The sequence below is a fragment of the Bufo bufo genome, chromosome 4 (assembly GCF_905171765.1).
Source record: "Bufo bufo chromosome 4, aBufBuf1.1, whole genome shotgun sequence".
Taxonomy (NCBI): domain Eukaryota; kingdom Metazoa; phylum Chordata; class Amphibia; order Anura; family Bufonidae; genus Bufo; species Bufo bufo.
In genome coordinates this window covers 20,793,219-20,807,581 of record NC_053392.1, presented here as the reverse complement: position 1 = coordinate 20,807,581, position 14,363 = coordinate 20,793,219, and the positions used below count along the sequence as shown (strand labels likewise).

General features: G+C 52.1%; 1 protein-coding gene across 2 annotated transcripts; it reads right to left on the bottom strand.

Moving 5' to 3' along the window:
* Positions 1–152: 152 nt before the first annotated feature.
* Positions 153–10,078, bottom strand: LOC120997054 (zinc finger protein 135-like). Of its 2 annotated transcripts, XM_040426960.1 has the most exons (7): positions 9,842–10,078; positions 8,100–8,226; positions 5,712–5,798; positions 5,462–5,641; positions 4,617–4,730; positions 2,206–3,076; positions 1,467–1,597 (listed from the first exon to the last, which is right to left on the bottom strand). In XM_040426960.1, the coding sequence occupies exons 1-6, from the start codon at positions 9,863–9,865 to the stop codon at positions 2,526–2,528; spliced, it is 1,083 nt and encodes a 360-aa protein (XP_040282894.1). In that variant the 5' UTR covers positions 9,866–10,078; the 3' UTR covers positions 1,467–1,597; positions 2,206–2,525. The 2 variants fall into 2 exon arrangements, with proteins under 2 accessions (XP_040282893.1, XP_040282894.1); XM_040426959.1 differs by lacking the exon at positions 2,206–3,076 and having other exon boundaries at positions 153–1,597; positions 9,842–10,067.
* Positions 10,079–14,363: the final 4,285 nt, after the last annotated feature.

The following is a 14,363-nucleotide window of genomic DNA, read 5'->3' as shown; positions in this document are numbered from 1 at the left end:
ATGCATGGTGTGCTCTCTTTCACTTTGGGGTCCCCGTTCTGTAGCTAGGAGATGGTCCCCTGATGGCATATCCTAGCAGAAGGACAAACCCCTTTCAGGTGGCCATACACCCTAGACTTTTTGCTGAATAAGCATTGGTCCGACAGCTGTACCTTCCGCTCTCAAAAATTCTCTTGCCACGGTAGGGAACAGATTGTGCCAAGTGGGAGTTTCTGACAGTGGTCGGAGAGGAATTAGATGGGGGGGGGGGGGGAGTTCTGATCGAATGAGCGACAGGAGATGTCGGTCAAACATTACCCCTTTAAGACATTGACACTAACATAGAAAAAGGTTATTGTTACAGTGGACACCTGTCCTCGTGTTACAGGATACTGCATATAATGCAGACTACTCATGTCATCTGGCCAGGAAGCTGTCGGAGAATGTAGACTAGCCTCGAGGATGATGGCTCACTACTTTCAGGAGAGTGGTCGCTCAGTTCCCGGGACGTAATTGTGTAATGTCATCTCTATACCTCTCCTGCAGGGGGTGCTGCTGATTAACTACCACCTATAACAACAATACAGACCACAGATCCCCTCTAGCACTGCACATCCTTACCCATTAGCCCCCTTGTTTGAAGAAGTGGAGGTTCAAGCTGTACCCAGAAATCGCAACACAACCGGGCCCTGGACACGTGGAGCGGCCGCTTGAGAGTATAGAATAGTGAGGCCACGTGACCATTCTTAAGCGACAGGTGGCATTTCCATGACGGGGACAGAGTGGTGGTCAGGGGGGCGCTTTAACATTCAAAAGCATTAACTGCAGTGATGGATAGCTTGGGGGGGGTGTCAGGGTGGTGGGCTGCTCTATGTCATGTCCGCCGCCCCAGTCCCTCTCTCCACTCCCTGCAGGATGTCCTCCACCACATGGACGCGGCTGTGCATCCTCAGCTGAGACTTGTATATGAACGTCCGGTGGCAGCGAGTGCATTGGTGGGGACGGTCCCCAGCCATGTGGGTGCGCTGGTGTCGGTTGAGGTCGGAGTTCTGGCTGAAGCTCTTAGGGCACATGTTGCACTTGTGTGGCTTCTCGCCAGTGTGCGTCCGTCGGTGGTGGATGAGGTTGGAGCTGTGGGTGAAGGTCTTTCCGCACTCTGTACACTGGAAGGGCCTCTCACCGGTGTGGGTGCGCTGGTGGTCCTTCAGCTGAGTGCTGCGGCTGAAGCTTTTGGGGCACTTGAGGCACTGGTAGGGCCGCTCTCCCGTATGAGTCCGCTCATGCTCCCTCAGCTGGGTGCCGCGCAGGAAGCTCTTCTCACAGTAAGTACATTTGTAATGTTTAGTCACATTCAAGCTGGGGGTCAGGCCCTCTGGGAACCTGTCAGTCGCCTCCGGGAGACCCCAGTCAATAGTAAAAAGCTGAGATCCCTCCTCATGGGCCACCGTGGGCTGGGGCTGCACTGCAACGTCAGGTAACGACCCCCCAAACTGGGCATGCTTCTCCCTCTCCTCCTCAAAATACCGCAAGAGGTTTCCCACCAGTGTCTCGGGCAGAGGCTGCCCCATTTCTATGCTCTTTACCGGACCCGAAGGGTGATGCCCGAGGGTGACGACATCTGTGAGAAGGGAGAATGAGAAATATTACACAGAAACGTCAGGAAACAACATCACTCACGATGCACAGCAGCAGAATAGGGGATAAGTGTCTGATCGGTGGGGGTCCAACCTCTGGGGCCCCTCAACGGGGTCCGTGTTCCCTGCATGATTGTCCATTCAGCTCTGTGGGGCTGGTGGAGATAGCAGAGTACAAGCGCAGAGTCGAATGTTGAGGTGGACAGACGTGTGTCCACCACACCATTCAGCCCCTATTCTAGAGACCCCTGCCCATCAGACAACCCCTTTAAAATATAAACATCACAAGCAACGCTGTTAACACTTCCCTTTACATTGTATACTCCAGTTGCATCCAAGGCTGCAATCAGTCCACTGACAGAAGCTTACTCAGGAGATGTGCCGCGCTCTAGAACTGTTTTATTCGGCATCAAACAAGGTTTCCAGGTGAAAAAAAAAAGCAGAGCAGCGAGCGACACCTGAGTGTGAACGGCAGCAGAATCATGAGAGCAGCTTCGGATGCGACAGGAGTATAGGACATGTAACCCGTTCTTGCCTCGGGAGCTGCATTTCATTATCTAAGCCTTTTTCTTCCCCCTATTATTTTGCTCACCTCATTCAGCAAACCACACAACTTCTTCTGTTCACCAGCAGGGGGCTCCACACGTATTGACAATAAGACTAGACCATTCATCACAGCATAATCACATACAGAGGGGGCATGGCCCAGGGCTGCAGAATAATCCTCTTCTGTCCAAGACTTGGAGAGCGAGTACACGGCTGGAAACACGGGGCGGCCTCGAGAGGCGACACGTGGCATGACATCTGAAATTATATTTGGTCGGACTAATCTAAGCAAATAAAAATATTCTAAAAATAAATATACTGGACGAGTCGGGCAGTCTGCCGCGCTGGTGGAGGAAGAGATGCCCGCTATCTGTCATCCATGGCGCCCATGCTAGACAGCCAGTCTTCCATCCCGGCCATGGAGAAGGGGAGGGAGCTGCGATGGATGTTGTGGGCTTTTTTGAAGCTGTCCAGCCACCCGTTTGAGGCTTTGAAGTCCTGGATGCCCATGTCTCGGGCGATCTGCAGAGCTTTCTCCCGAATGACGCGGCCGGATAAGGTGACATCTGTGTCCCGTATGGAGAGCAGCCACTCCCAAACAGCAGAGTTCAGCTGGTCATTAGTGGTCCTCCGCCGCCGCCTGATGCGGTCCCCACTGACGTTGTTCTGCAAGGCGTCCAGCAGTTCCTCCCTCCGTTTGATGATCTGTACGACCTGCGCTCTGCTGACTCCGAACTGTGCGGCTATGGAGCCCACCGACTCGTTGTTCTCGTAGGCACAGAGGACCAGGACCTTGTCTCTCAGCTTCAGCCCTGTGCGTTTGTGCACAGTTCCCTTGTCGCAGGGAGGCTTAGGTGGCTTTCTTGTGGACAGTTGTGGCGATGGCGTCCTTCTAGTGTCGGGGAGTGGAGTCGATGCTGGAAGGGACAGGAATGAACCAGGTTACACGTCTATGAGTCGAAGAGGATTCTGTATTCATCCCATCCACAGCTGAGGGCAAAATCCCAACACCTATATCCAGACATGTCATCAGTGGTGGGACACGGCCATAGCACTGCAGCTCTTAATAACTAATGCCAAACGGCGGCCGCGTAACGGAACTGAGAGGAAGTACACGCAGGACCAGCCCTATCAGACTAAGTACATACTACATTTCCCATCACTCATGTCACTTATACACCACACACAAGCACCTGGCCAGACAACCTCACCAGTCATGCCCAATGTGACAATTACGATAGGAAAGCAGGGCAATTGTATTGCAGCTCCGGTTATGACTGGAGTACAAGATAAGAATTCACACAGTTACTGAACACGTGTAGACCCTGTGAATGATGAGAAGTAGAGGAGATGTTATACAAATCATTGACTACAGTCTATAGGTGAAGATCTAACATCAAGACTGTTGGTGAGCTCTGATCTCACCTAACCGAACTGAGCCCGATCCTGTACTATAAAAACACAGATCAATCTACCCAAGTCCAACCCTCCAGCTTTACATCCACTAAGCCTAAATCTCCTTTTCCACCTCCACCCAGGTCTAGTTTCCTCTTCTTCCTTGGTCCAGGAATCTGTATTTTGGGCCCAGCTCTCTGCCCTACCTCCTCCTCTCTGACCCAGCTCTCCATCCTTCCTCCTCCCCGGCACAGATCTCCACTCTTCCTTTTCTTCTCAGGCCCAGGTTTTCACTCTTCCTCCTCTTCTCGATCCCAGCTTTCCACTCTTCTTCTCCTCTCCGGCCCAGCTCTTCATGTCAGATGAGATCTCCATTACTCTTCCTCATTTCAGGCTTAGTTTCTCCATCTTCTCTTGGGCACAGCTCTCACCTGCTTTTCCTCCTCCTCCTCCTCCCAGGCCCATCTCTCCACTCTTCTTTGTCTACTCTTCTACGATCTCTTCTCCTCTCTCGTCCACCTTCCCCTCGGGCTGAGAGCTCTTCTCCTCTCAGGCCCCTCTTTTCCTCCTGCTCGGGCTGATTGATTTTTTTTCTTTCTTTTAGTCCTCTCACCTCTTCCTACCTCTCAGGCCTTGTATTTTCCTTCCGATAAACATATGTTCAAAGTAGAGACCAGGAAGAGCCCAACGCCTCCTTTCCTCACAAAGACTGTCTATGGAACAGGAGCTCCAGGTCACTCACTGTAAACACTCGCTCTTCCCTCACTCATGTCAAAAGGGGGTGACATGAGATGAAGTCTCAAAATAATTCTACAGGTAAACTCACTAATATGAACAGAATATCAGCAGTCACCGGACGGTGCTGTGATCTGCACCACCGAGCTATTAGATCAAGTCTGAGCTCTCCCGACTGACTAAGAGTCTTACAGTAGGGGGCCCTCTGACCCCTCTAACCAGTCACTAGTCCTCTGCCCTAATGTGGCTAATACAAGCATACGTCATTATAATACAGACATGATGATGTCATAGAGAAGCTTTGTAAGTGTCTGCGTGCCTGCTTACCTTCCACCACTGGCAGCGCTATGTCCTCCTTCAGTGAAGAGCTGGGTTCTCCGGACGCCGCTCCTTCTTCTTGCTTGATCCACAATGCAAGCTCTGGGTTAAACACTGCGCTGTCTGGAAAGGAAGAAAATAAAATAAAATGATGGTGGTCGCATCCTCGTCTACATGAAAACCACAAGTGAAGCTGCTCCTGGAGGTTATGGAGATTCCTACAAATGGACTAAGGAGAGAATCTGAGTAAAGATGAAGGAAGCTTTGGTGCCAGACATCGATAATCCTACAAACTCAGACTCTCACCCTTTGGCCCTGATCTCTTCTTCCATCACAGAACGTGTGGGTCATATAGATGCAGTAAAGAGAGAAAAAGTCTTTAAAGGGGTTGCCCCACCATAACAACTTATCACCTATCCACATGGATGGATGTAAATCCAGTGGGAGCCCCTCCGATCACGAGAATGGAGGTCTCAAGTCAATGACGTGAAGGCACTTCCAGAGAGATGAATGGAGCGGCAGCGCACGCCCATGACCGTCACCCCACCGAGTTGTGGAGAGGTGACAACTTGCTATGGTGGGAACACCTCTAACACTCACGCCACACCTTCATAATGCAACTATAGGACCCACCCCGGACCACAAAGGCACCAGAATACATGGTGACCCCTCACGTGGCACAGGCCACTAATCACCATGTATGGCCCAGGGTGGAAGGAAGGCACATTTCTACAGAAAATGTAGTGTTTAGAAAGCGCTGCTGCAGTGCATGCTGGGAGATGTAGTGTTTATACAGAAGAACAGACACCACAATGCAATGCGGCAGGTGGAGTGCACCATGGGAGGTCACTCACTGGATTCCTCCTCCTGCCCTCCCGCCAGCTGCGGTGCCGATTTCTGGCAGCTCTGCTCATTCTTCACATTCTCCAGTTTCACCCGTAGTAAGATGTCAGGTTTGACGGCCGGCAGCGCGGGCACAGGCTGGGCGCAGTCAGCCATGTTTTCTTCTAATTTCTGTGACTGTGGCCTCCAAGCTGCGGAGAAGGAACGGAGATGAGTGTGTCATAGAGATAAGCAGCCAGGAGAGGCGTAGGCACCACTTACTGTCCTCCGAGACGTCATGTGACCCATAGCACGGTTCCTCCGACTGCTGGATCCGCACCAGAATACCAGGATTCGCAATCTCATATCCTAAGGGGAAAAGACGACAGAAGCCCCATTAGTTATATAACTGTCCAGTGCCGACTCCTCCCCCTACGTCACATTACCTCAGGTGCCGACTCCTCCCCCTACATCACATTACCTCAGGTGCCGACTCCTCCCCCTACGTCACACTACCTCAGGTGCCGACTCCTCCCCCTACGTCACACGACGCCAGGTGCCGACTCCTCCCCCTACGTCACACGACGCCAGGTGCCGACTCCTCCCCCTACGTCACACGACGCCAGGTGCCGACTCCTCCCCCTACGTCACACGACGCCAGGTGCCGACTCCTCCCCCTACGTCACACGACGCCAGGTGCCGACTCCTCCCCCTACGTCACACGACGCCAGGTGCCGACTCCCCCCCCTACGTCACACGACGCCAGGTGCCGACTCCTCCCCCTACGTCACACGACGCCAGGTGCCGACTCCTCCCCCTACGTCACACGACGCCAGGTGCCGACTCCTCCCCCTAACGTCACATGACCTCAGGTGCCGACTCCTCCCCCTACGTCACACGACGCCAGGTGCCGACTCCTCCCCCTACGTCACACGACGCCAGGTACCGACTCCTCCCCCTACGTCACACGACCTCAGGTGCAGACTCCTCCCCCTACGTCACACGACGCCAGGTGCAGACTCCTCCCCCTACGTCACACGACGCCAGGTGCAGATTCCCCCCCCTACGTCACACGACGCCAGGTGCCGACTCCTCCCCCTACGTCACACGACGCCAGGTGCCGACTCCTCCCCCTACGTCACACGACCTCAGATGCCGACTCCTCCCCCTACGTCACACGACGCCAGGTGCCGACTCCTCCCCCTACGTCACACGACCTCAGGTGCAGACTCCTCCCCCTACGTCACACGACGCCAGGTGCAGACTCCTCCCCCTACGTCACACGACGCCAGGTGCAGATTCCCCCCCCTACGTCACACGACGCCAGGTGCCGACTCCTCCCCCTACGTCACACGACGCCAGGTGCAGACTCCTCCCCCTACGTCACACGACGCCAGGTGCAGACTCCTCCCCCTACGTCACACGACGCCAGGTGCAGACTCCCCCCCCTACGTCACACGACGCCAGGTGCCGACTCCTCCCCCTACGTCACACGACGCCAGGTGCCGACTCCTCCCCCTACGTCACACGATGCCAGGTACCGACTCCTCCCCCTACGTCACACGACCTCAGGTGCAGACTCCTCCCCCTACGTCACACGACGCCAGGTACCGACTCCTCCCCCTACGTCACACGACGCCAGGTACCGACTCCTCCCCCTACGTCACACGACCTCAGGTGCAGACTCCTCCCCCTACGTCACACGACGCCAGGTGCAGACTCCTCCCCCTACGTCACACGACGCCAGGTGCAGACTCCTCCCCCTACGTCACACGACGCCAGGTGCAGATTCCCCCCCCTACGTCACACGACGCCAGGTGCCGACTCCTCCCCCTACGTCACACGACGCCAGGTGCCGACTCCTCCCCCTACGTCACACGACCTCAGGTGCCGACTCCTTCCCCTACGTCACACGACGCCAGGTGCCGACTCCTCCCCCTACGTCACACGATGCCAGGTACCGACTCCTCCCCCTACGTCACACGACCTCAGGTGCAGACTCCTCCCCCTACGTCACACGACGCCAGGTGCAGACTCCTCCCCCTACGTCACATGACGCCAGGTGCAGACTCCTCCCCCTACGTCACACGACCTCAGGTGCCGACTCCTTCCCCTACGTCACACGACCTCAGGTGCCGACTCCTCCCCCTACGTCACACGATGCCAGGTACCGACTCCTCCCCCTACGTCACACGACGCCAGGTGCAGACTCCTCCCCCTACGTCACACGACGCCAGGTGCAGACTCCTCCCCCTACGTCACACGACGCCAGGTGCAGACTCCTCCCCCTACGTCACACGACGCCAGGTGCAGATCCCCCCCCCTACGTCACACGACGCCATGTGCCGACTCCTCCCCCTACGTCACACGACGCCAGGTGCCGACTCCTCCCCCTACGTCACACGACCTCAGATGCCGACTCCTCCCCCTACGTCACACGACGCCAGGTGCCGACTCCTCCCCCTACGTCACACGACCTCAGGTGCCGACTCCTTCCCCTACGTCAGGTGCCGACTCCTCACCCTACATCATAACACCATAGGTGGTGACTCCTCCCCCTACGTCACATGATCTCAGATGCCGACTCCTCGCCCTACGCCATATAAGCTCAGGTGCCAACTCCTCCCCTTTATCAGTCCACTGACTCCACCCCCCTCCGGGGTGACTCACCCAGGGCAGTGAGGGCTCCATGTATCTCCTTCATGACGTTGCGGTACAGCTTCTTCTGCCAGTCCGCCAGCAGCTCCCAGTCCCGCAGAGAGAAGTAGACCGCCACATCGTTAAACGTCACTGTGCCCTGTGGATGGAGAGACTCCTCATTACCTCACCGGTCCATGCGGGGGCGCTGTGTATACAGTGCATCACACATCATGGCAGCGTAGGAGCCATGTACCAGAGGACGGAGCCTCACGTCCACACCACCGACCGCTACTTACTGGACTCAGATACGGGCAAGTCTTCACAGCCTGCCCCTGGTAAACTGACCAATGCGGAAGCCCAGGGTGAAAGGTCAGGTGGGGGAAGGGGTCTTCTCTGAGAGGGGGGGGGGGGGGTCTCCTCTGAGAGGGGGGGGGGGTCTCCTCTGAGAGGGGGGGGAGGGGTCTCCTCTGAGAGGGGGGGGAGGGGGTCTCCTCTGAGAGGGGGGGAGGGGTCTCCTCTGAGAGGGGGGGGAGGGGTCTCCTCTGAGAGGGGGGGGAGGGGTCTCCTCTGAGGGGGGGGGGGGGGTCTTCTCTGGGGGGGGGGGGAGGGGGTCTCCTCTGAGAGGGGGGGGGAAGGGGTCTCCTCTGAGGGGGGGGGGGAAGGGGTCTCCTCTGAGAGGGGGGGGGAAGGGGTCTCCTCTGAGAGGGGGGGGGAAGGGGTCTCCTCTGAGAGGGGGGGGAGGGGGTCTCCTCTGAGAGGGGGGGGGGGAGGGGGTCTCCTCTGAGAGGGGGGGGGGGGGGGTCTCCTCTGAGGGGGGGGGGAGGGGTCTCCTCTGAGAGGGGGGGGGAGGGGTCTCCTCTGAGAGGGGGGGGGGGGGGTCTCCTCTGAGAGGGGGGGGGGGGGGTCTCCTCTGAGGGGGGGGAGGGGTCTCCTCTGAGGGGGGGGGAAGGGGTCTCCTCTGAGGGGGGGGGGAAGGGGTCTCCTCTGAGGGGGGGGGGGGGGGGTCTCCTCTGAGAGGGGGGGGAGGGGTCTCCTCTGAGAGGGGGGGGAGGGGGTCTCCTCTGAGAGGGGGGGGGGGGGGGTCTCCTCTGAGGGGGGGGGGAAGGGGTCTCCTCTGAGAGGGGGGGGGAAGGGGTCTCCTCTGAGAGGGGGGGAGGGGTCTCCTCTGAGAGGGGGGGGGAAGGGGTCTCCTCTGATAGGGGGGGGAGGGGTCTCCTCTGAGAGGGGGGGGAGGGGTCTCCTCTGAGAGGGGGGGGAGGGGTCTCCTCTGAGAGGGGGGGGAGGGGTCTCCTCTGAGAGGGGGGGGAGGGGTCTCCTCTGAGAGGGGGGGGGGGGGTCTCCTCTGAGAGGGGGGGGGAGGGGTCTCCTCTGAGAGGGGGGGGAGGGGTCTCCTCTGAGAGGGGGGGGAGGGGTCTCCTGTGTGAGGGGGAGGGGTCTCCTGTGTGAAGGGGAGGGGTCTCCTGTGTGAAGGGGAGGGGTCTCCTGTGTGAAGGGGAGGGGTCTCCTGTGTGAAGGGGAGGGGTCTCCTGTGTGAAGGGGAGGGGTCTCCTGTGTGAAGGGGAGGGGTCTCCTGTGTGAAGGGGAGGGGTCTCCTCTGTAAAGGGGGGGGTGATGACGTCAGGTCAGGATCACGGACTAACGACATCTTTTCCCTCCACCTGTGGAAGGACCAGTCGCGCGCACCCATAACTCAGAGAGGTACTTGCGGATGCATCCACCCAGTTCCTTCCCTCTCCACCGCACGTAAATAGACTGGGAGCACAGGGCCTCACCGGGTGTCGGATCTCCTCGGCCATGACCAGCTCCGGCTCCCTCTCAGCGATTCGCCGCCGCTTTCCGGTTAAACGAAATCAACTTCCGGCCTGACAACGTACACTCTGCGCAGGCGCCACATTCCCAGCGCTTACTGTCCCATTGCGCATGCGTCCTGGCGGCAGAGGACTCGGCTATGAATATGACGGACGCTGGAGGTGGAGACTGAGGGTCTTCTCCGGCCACAGTCAGCCATGGCCCGGAGCTGTGACAGACCCCCACAGTCAGCCATGGCCCGGAGCTGTGACAGACCCCCACAGTCAGCCATGGCCCGGAGCTGTGACAGACCCCCACAGTCAGCCATGGCCCGGAGCTGTGACAGACCCCCACAGTCAGCCATGGCCCGGAGCTGTGACAGACCCCCACAGTCAGCCATGGCCCGGAGCTGTGACAGACCCCCACAGTCAGCCATGGCCCGGAGCTGTGACAGACCCCCACAGTCAGCCATGGCCCGGAGCTGGGACAGACCCCCACAGTCTGCAGGATATCAACCGCCTCACAGAAGTACCCCCGTGTATATAATATCACTAAAATGTCCTCTGTATATAACATCAGTCACTAGACTGTCCTCTGTATATAATATCAGTCACTAGACCGTCCTCTGTATATAATATCAGTCACTAGACCGTCCTCTGTATATAATATCAGTCACTAGACCGTCCCCTGTATATAATATCAGTCACTAGACTGTCCTCTGTATATAATATCAGTCACTAGACTGTCCTCTGTATATAATATCAGTCACTAGACTGTCCTCTGTATATAATATCAGTCACTAGACTGTCCTCTGTATATAATATCAGTCACTAGACCGTCCTCTGTATATAATATCAGTCACTAGACTGTCCTCTGTATATAATATCAGTCACTAGACCGTCCTCTGTATATAATATCAGTCACTAGACTGTCCTCTGTATATAATATCAGTCACTAGACTGTCCTCTGTATATAATATCAGTCACTAGACTGTCCCCTGTATATAATATCAGTCACTATACTGTCCTCTGTATATAATATCAGTCACTAGACTGTCCTCTGTATATAATATCAGTCACTAGACTGTCCTCTGTATATAATATCAGTCACTAGACCGTCCTCTGTATATAATATCAGTCACTAGACTGTCCTCTGTATATAATATCAGTCACTAGACCGTCCCCTGTATATAATATCAGTCACTAGACTGTCCTCTGTATATAATATCAGTCACTAGACCGTCCCCTGTATATAATATCAGTCACTAGACCGTCCCCTGTATATAATATCAGTCACTAGACCGTCCTCTGTATATAATATCAGTCACTAGACTGTCCTCTGTATATAATATCAGTCACTAGACCGTCCTCTGTATATAATATCAGTCACTAGACCGTCCTCTGTATATAATATCAGTCACTAGACTGTCCTCTGTATATAATATCAGTCACTAGACTGTCCTCTGTATATAATATCAGTCACTAGACCGTCCTCTGTATATAATATCAGTCACTAGACTGTCCTCTGTATATAATATCAGTCACTAGACTGTCCTCTGTATATAATATCAGTCACTAGACTGTCCTCTGTATATAATATCAGTCACTAGACTGTCCTCTGTATATAATATCAGTCACTAGACTGTCCTCTGTATATAATATCAGTCACTAGACTGTCCTCTGTATATAATATCAGTCACTAGACTGTCCTCTGTATATAATATCAGTCACTAGACTGTCCTCTGTATATAATATCAGTCACTAGACTGTCCTCTGTATATAATATCAGTCACTAGACTGTCCTCTGTATATAATATCAGTTATTAGACTGTCCTCTGTATATAATATCAGTCACTAGACTGTCCTCTGTATATAATATCAGTCACTAGACTGTCCTCTGTATATAATATCAGTCACTAGACCGTCCTCTGTATATAATATCAGTCACTAGACCGTCCCCTGTATATAATATCAGTCACTAGACTGTCCCCTGTATATAATATCAGTCACTAGACTGTCCTCTGTATATAATATCAGTCACTAGACTGTCCCCTGTATATAATATCAGTCACTAGACTGTCTGTATATAATATCAGTCACTAGACTGTCCTCTGTATATAATATCAGTCACTAGACCGTCCTCTGTATATAATATCAGTCACTAGACCGTCCTCTGTATATAATATCAGTCACTAGACCGTCCTCTGTATATAATATCAGTCACTAGACTGTCCCCTGTATATAATATCAGTCACTAGACTGTCCTCTGTATATAATATCAGTCACTAGACTGTCCTCTGTATATAATATCAGTCACTAGACTGTCTGTATATAATATCAGTCACTAGACTGTCCTCTGTATATAATATCAGTCACTAGACTGTCCTCTGTATATAATATCAGTCACTAGACCGTCCTCTGTATATAATATCAGTCACTAGACTGTCCTCTGTATATAATATCAGTCACTAGACTGTCCTCTGTATATAATATCAGTAACTAGACTGTCCTCTGTATATAATATCAGTCACTAGACTGTCCTCTGTATATAATATCAGTCACTAGACTGTCCTCTGTATATAATATCAGTCACTAGACTGTCCTCTGTATATAATATCAGTCACTAGACTGTCCTCTGTATATAACATCAGTCACTAGACTGTCCTCTGTATATAATATCAGTCACTAGACTGTCCTCTGTATATAATATCAGTCACTAGACTGTCCTCTGTATATAATATCAGTCACTAGACCGTCCCCTGTATATAATATCAGTCACTAGACCGTCCTCTGTATATAATATCAGTCACTAGACTGTCCTCTGTATATAATATCAGTCACTAGACTGTCCTCTGTATATAATATCAGTCACTAGACTGTCTGTATATAATATCAGTCACTAGACTGTCCTCTGTATATAATATCAGTCACTAGACTGTCCTCTGTATATAATATCAGTCACTAGACCGTCCTCTGTATATAACATCAGTCACTAGACTGTCCTCTGTATATAATATCAGTCACTAGACTGTCCTCTGTATATAATATCAGTCACTAGACTGTCCTCTGTATATAATATCAGTCACTAGACTGTCCTCTGTATATAATATCAGTCACTAGACTGTCCTCTGTATATAATATCAGTAACTAGACTGTCCCCTGTATATAATATCAGTCACTAGACTGTCCTCTGTATATAATATCAGTCACTAGACTGTCCTCTGTATATAATATCAGTCACTAGACTGTCCTCTGTATATAATATCAGTCACTAGACTGTCCTCTGTATATAATATCAGTCACTAGACTGTCCTCTGTATATAATATCAGTCACTAGACTGTCCTCTGTATATAACATCAGTCACTAGACTGTCCTCTGTATATAATATCAGTCACTAGACTGTCCTCTGTATATAATATCAGTCACTAGACTGTCCTCTGTATATAATATCAGTCACTAGACCGTCCCCTGTATATAATATCAGTCACTAGACCGTCCTCTGTATATAATATCAGTCACTAGACTGTCCTCTGTATATAATATCAGTCACTAGACTGTCCTCTGTATATAATATCAGTCACTAGACTGTCTGTATATAATATCAGTCACTAGACCGTCCCCTGTATATAATATCAGTCACTAGACTGTCCTCTGTATATAATATCAGTCACTAGACCGTCCCCTGTATATAATATCAGTCACTAGACCGTCCCCTGTATATAATATCAGTCACTAGACCGTCCTCTGTATATAATATCAGTCACTAGACTGTCCTCTGTATATAATATCAGTCACTAGACCGTCCCCTGTATATAATATCAGTCACTAGACTGTCCTCTGTATATAATATCAGTCACTAGACCGTCCCCTGTATATAATATCAGTCACTAGACCGTCCCCTGTATATAATATCAGTCACTAGACCGTCCTCTGTATATAATATCAGTCACTAGACTGTCCTCTGTATATAATATCAGTCACTAGACCGTCCTCTGTATATAATATCAGTCACTAGACTGTCCTCTGTATATAATATCAGTCACTAGACCGTCCCCTGTATATAATATCAGTCACTAGACCGTCCCCTGTATATAATATCAGTCACTAGACCGTCCTCTGTATATAATATCAGTCACTAGACTGTCCTCTGTATATAATATCAGTCACTAGACCGTCCCCTGTATATAATATCAGTCACTAGACTGTCCTCTGTATATAATATCAGTCACTAGACCGTCCCCTGTATATAATATCAGTCACTAGACCGTCCCCTGTATATAATATCAGTCACTAGACCGTCCTCTGTATATAATATCAGTCACTAGACCGTCCCCTGTATATAATATCAGTCACTAGACCGTCCTCTGTATATAATATCAGTCACTAGACTGTCCTCTGTATATAATATCAGTCACTAGACTGTCCTCTGTATATAATATCAGTCACTAGACCGTCCTCTGTATATAATATCAGTCACTAGACTGTCCTCTGTATATAATATCAGTC

Excerpts from the sequence above, each read along its gene's own strand:
- LOC120997054 (XM_040426959.1), bottom strand. The coding sequence starts at position 9,865 with ATGGCCGAGGAGATCCGACACCCG. Across the intron at positions 8,227-9,841 it reads CCGAGGAGATCCGACACCCG|GGCACAGTGACGTTTAACGA; the intron begins GTGAGGCCCTGT and ends CTCCATCCACAG. Across the intron at positions 5,799-8,099 it reads TGGAGCCCTCACTGCCCTGG|GATATGAGATTGCGAATCCT; the intron begins GTGAGTCACCCC and ends TTTTCCCCTTAG.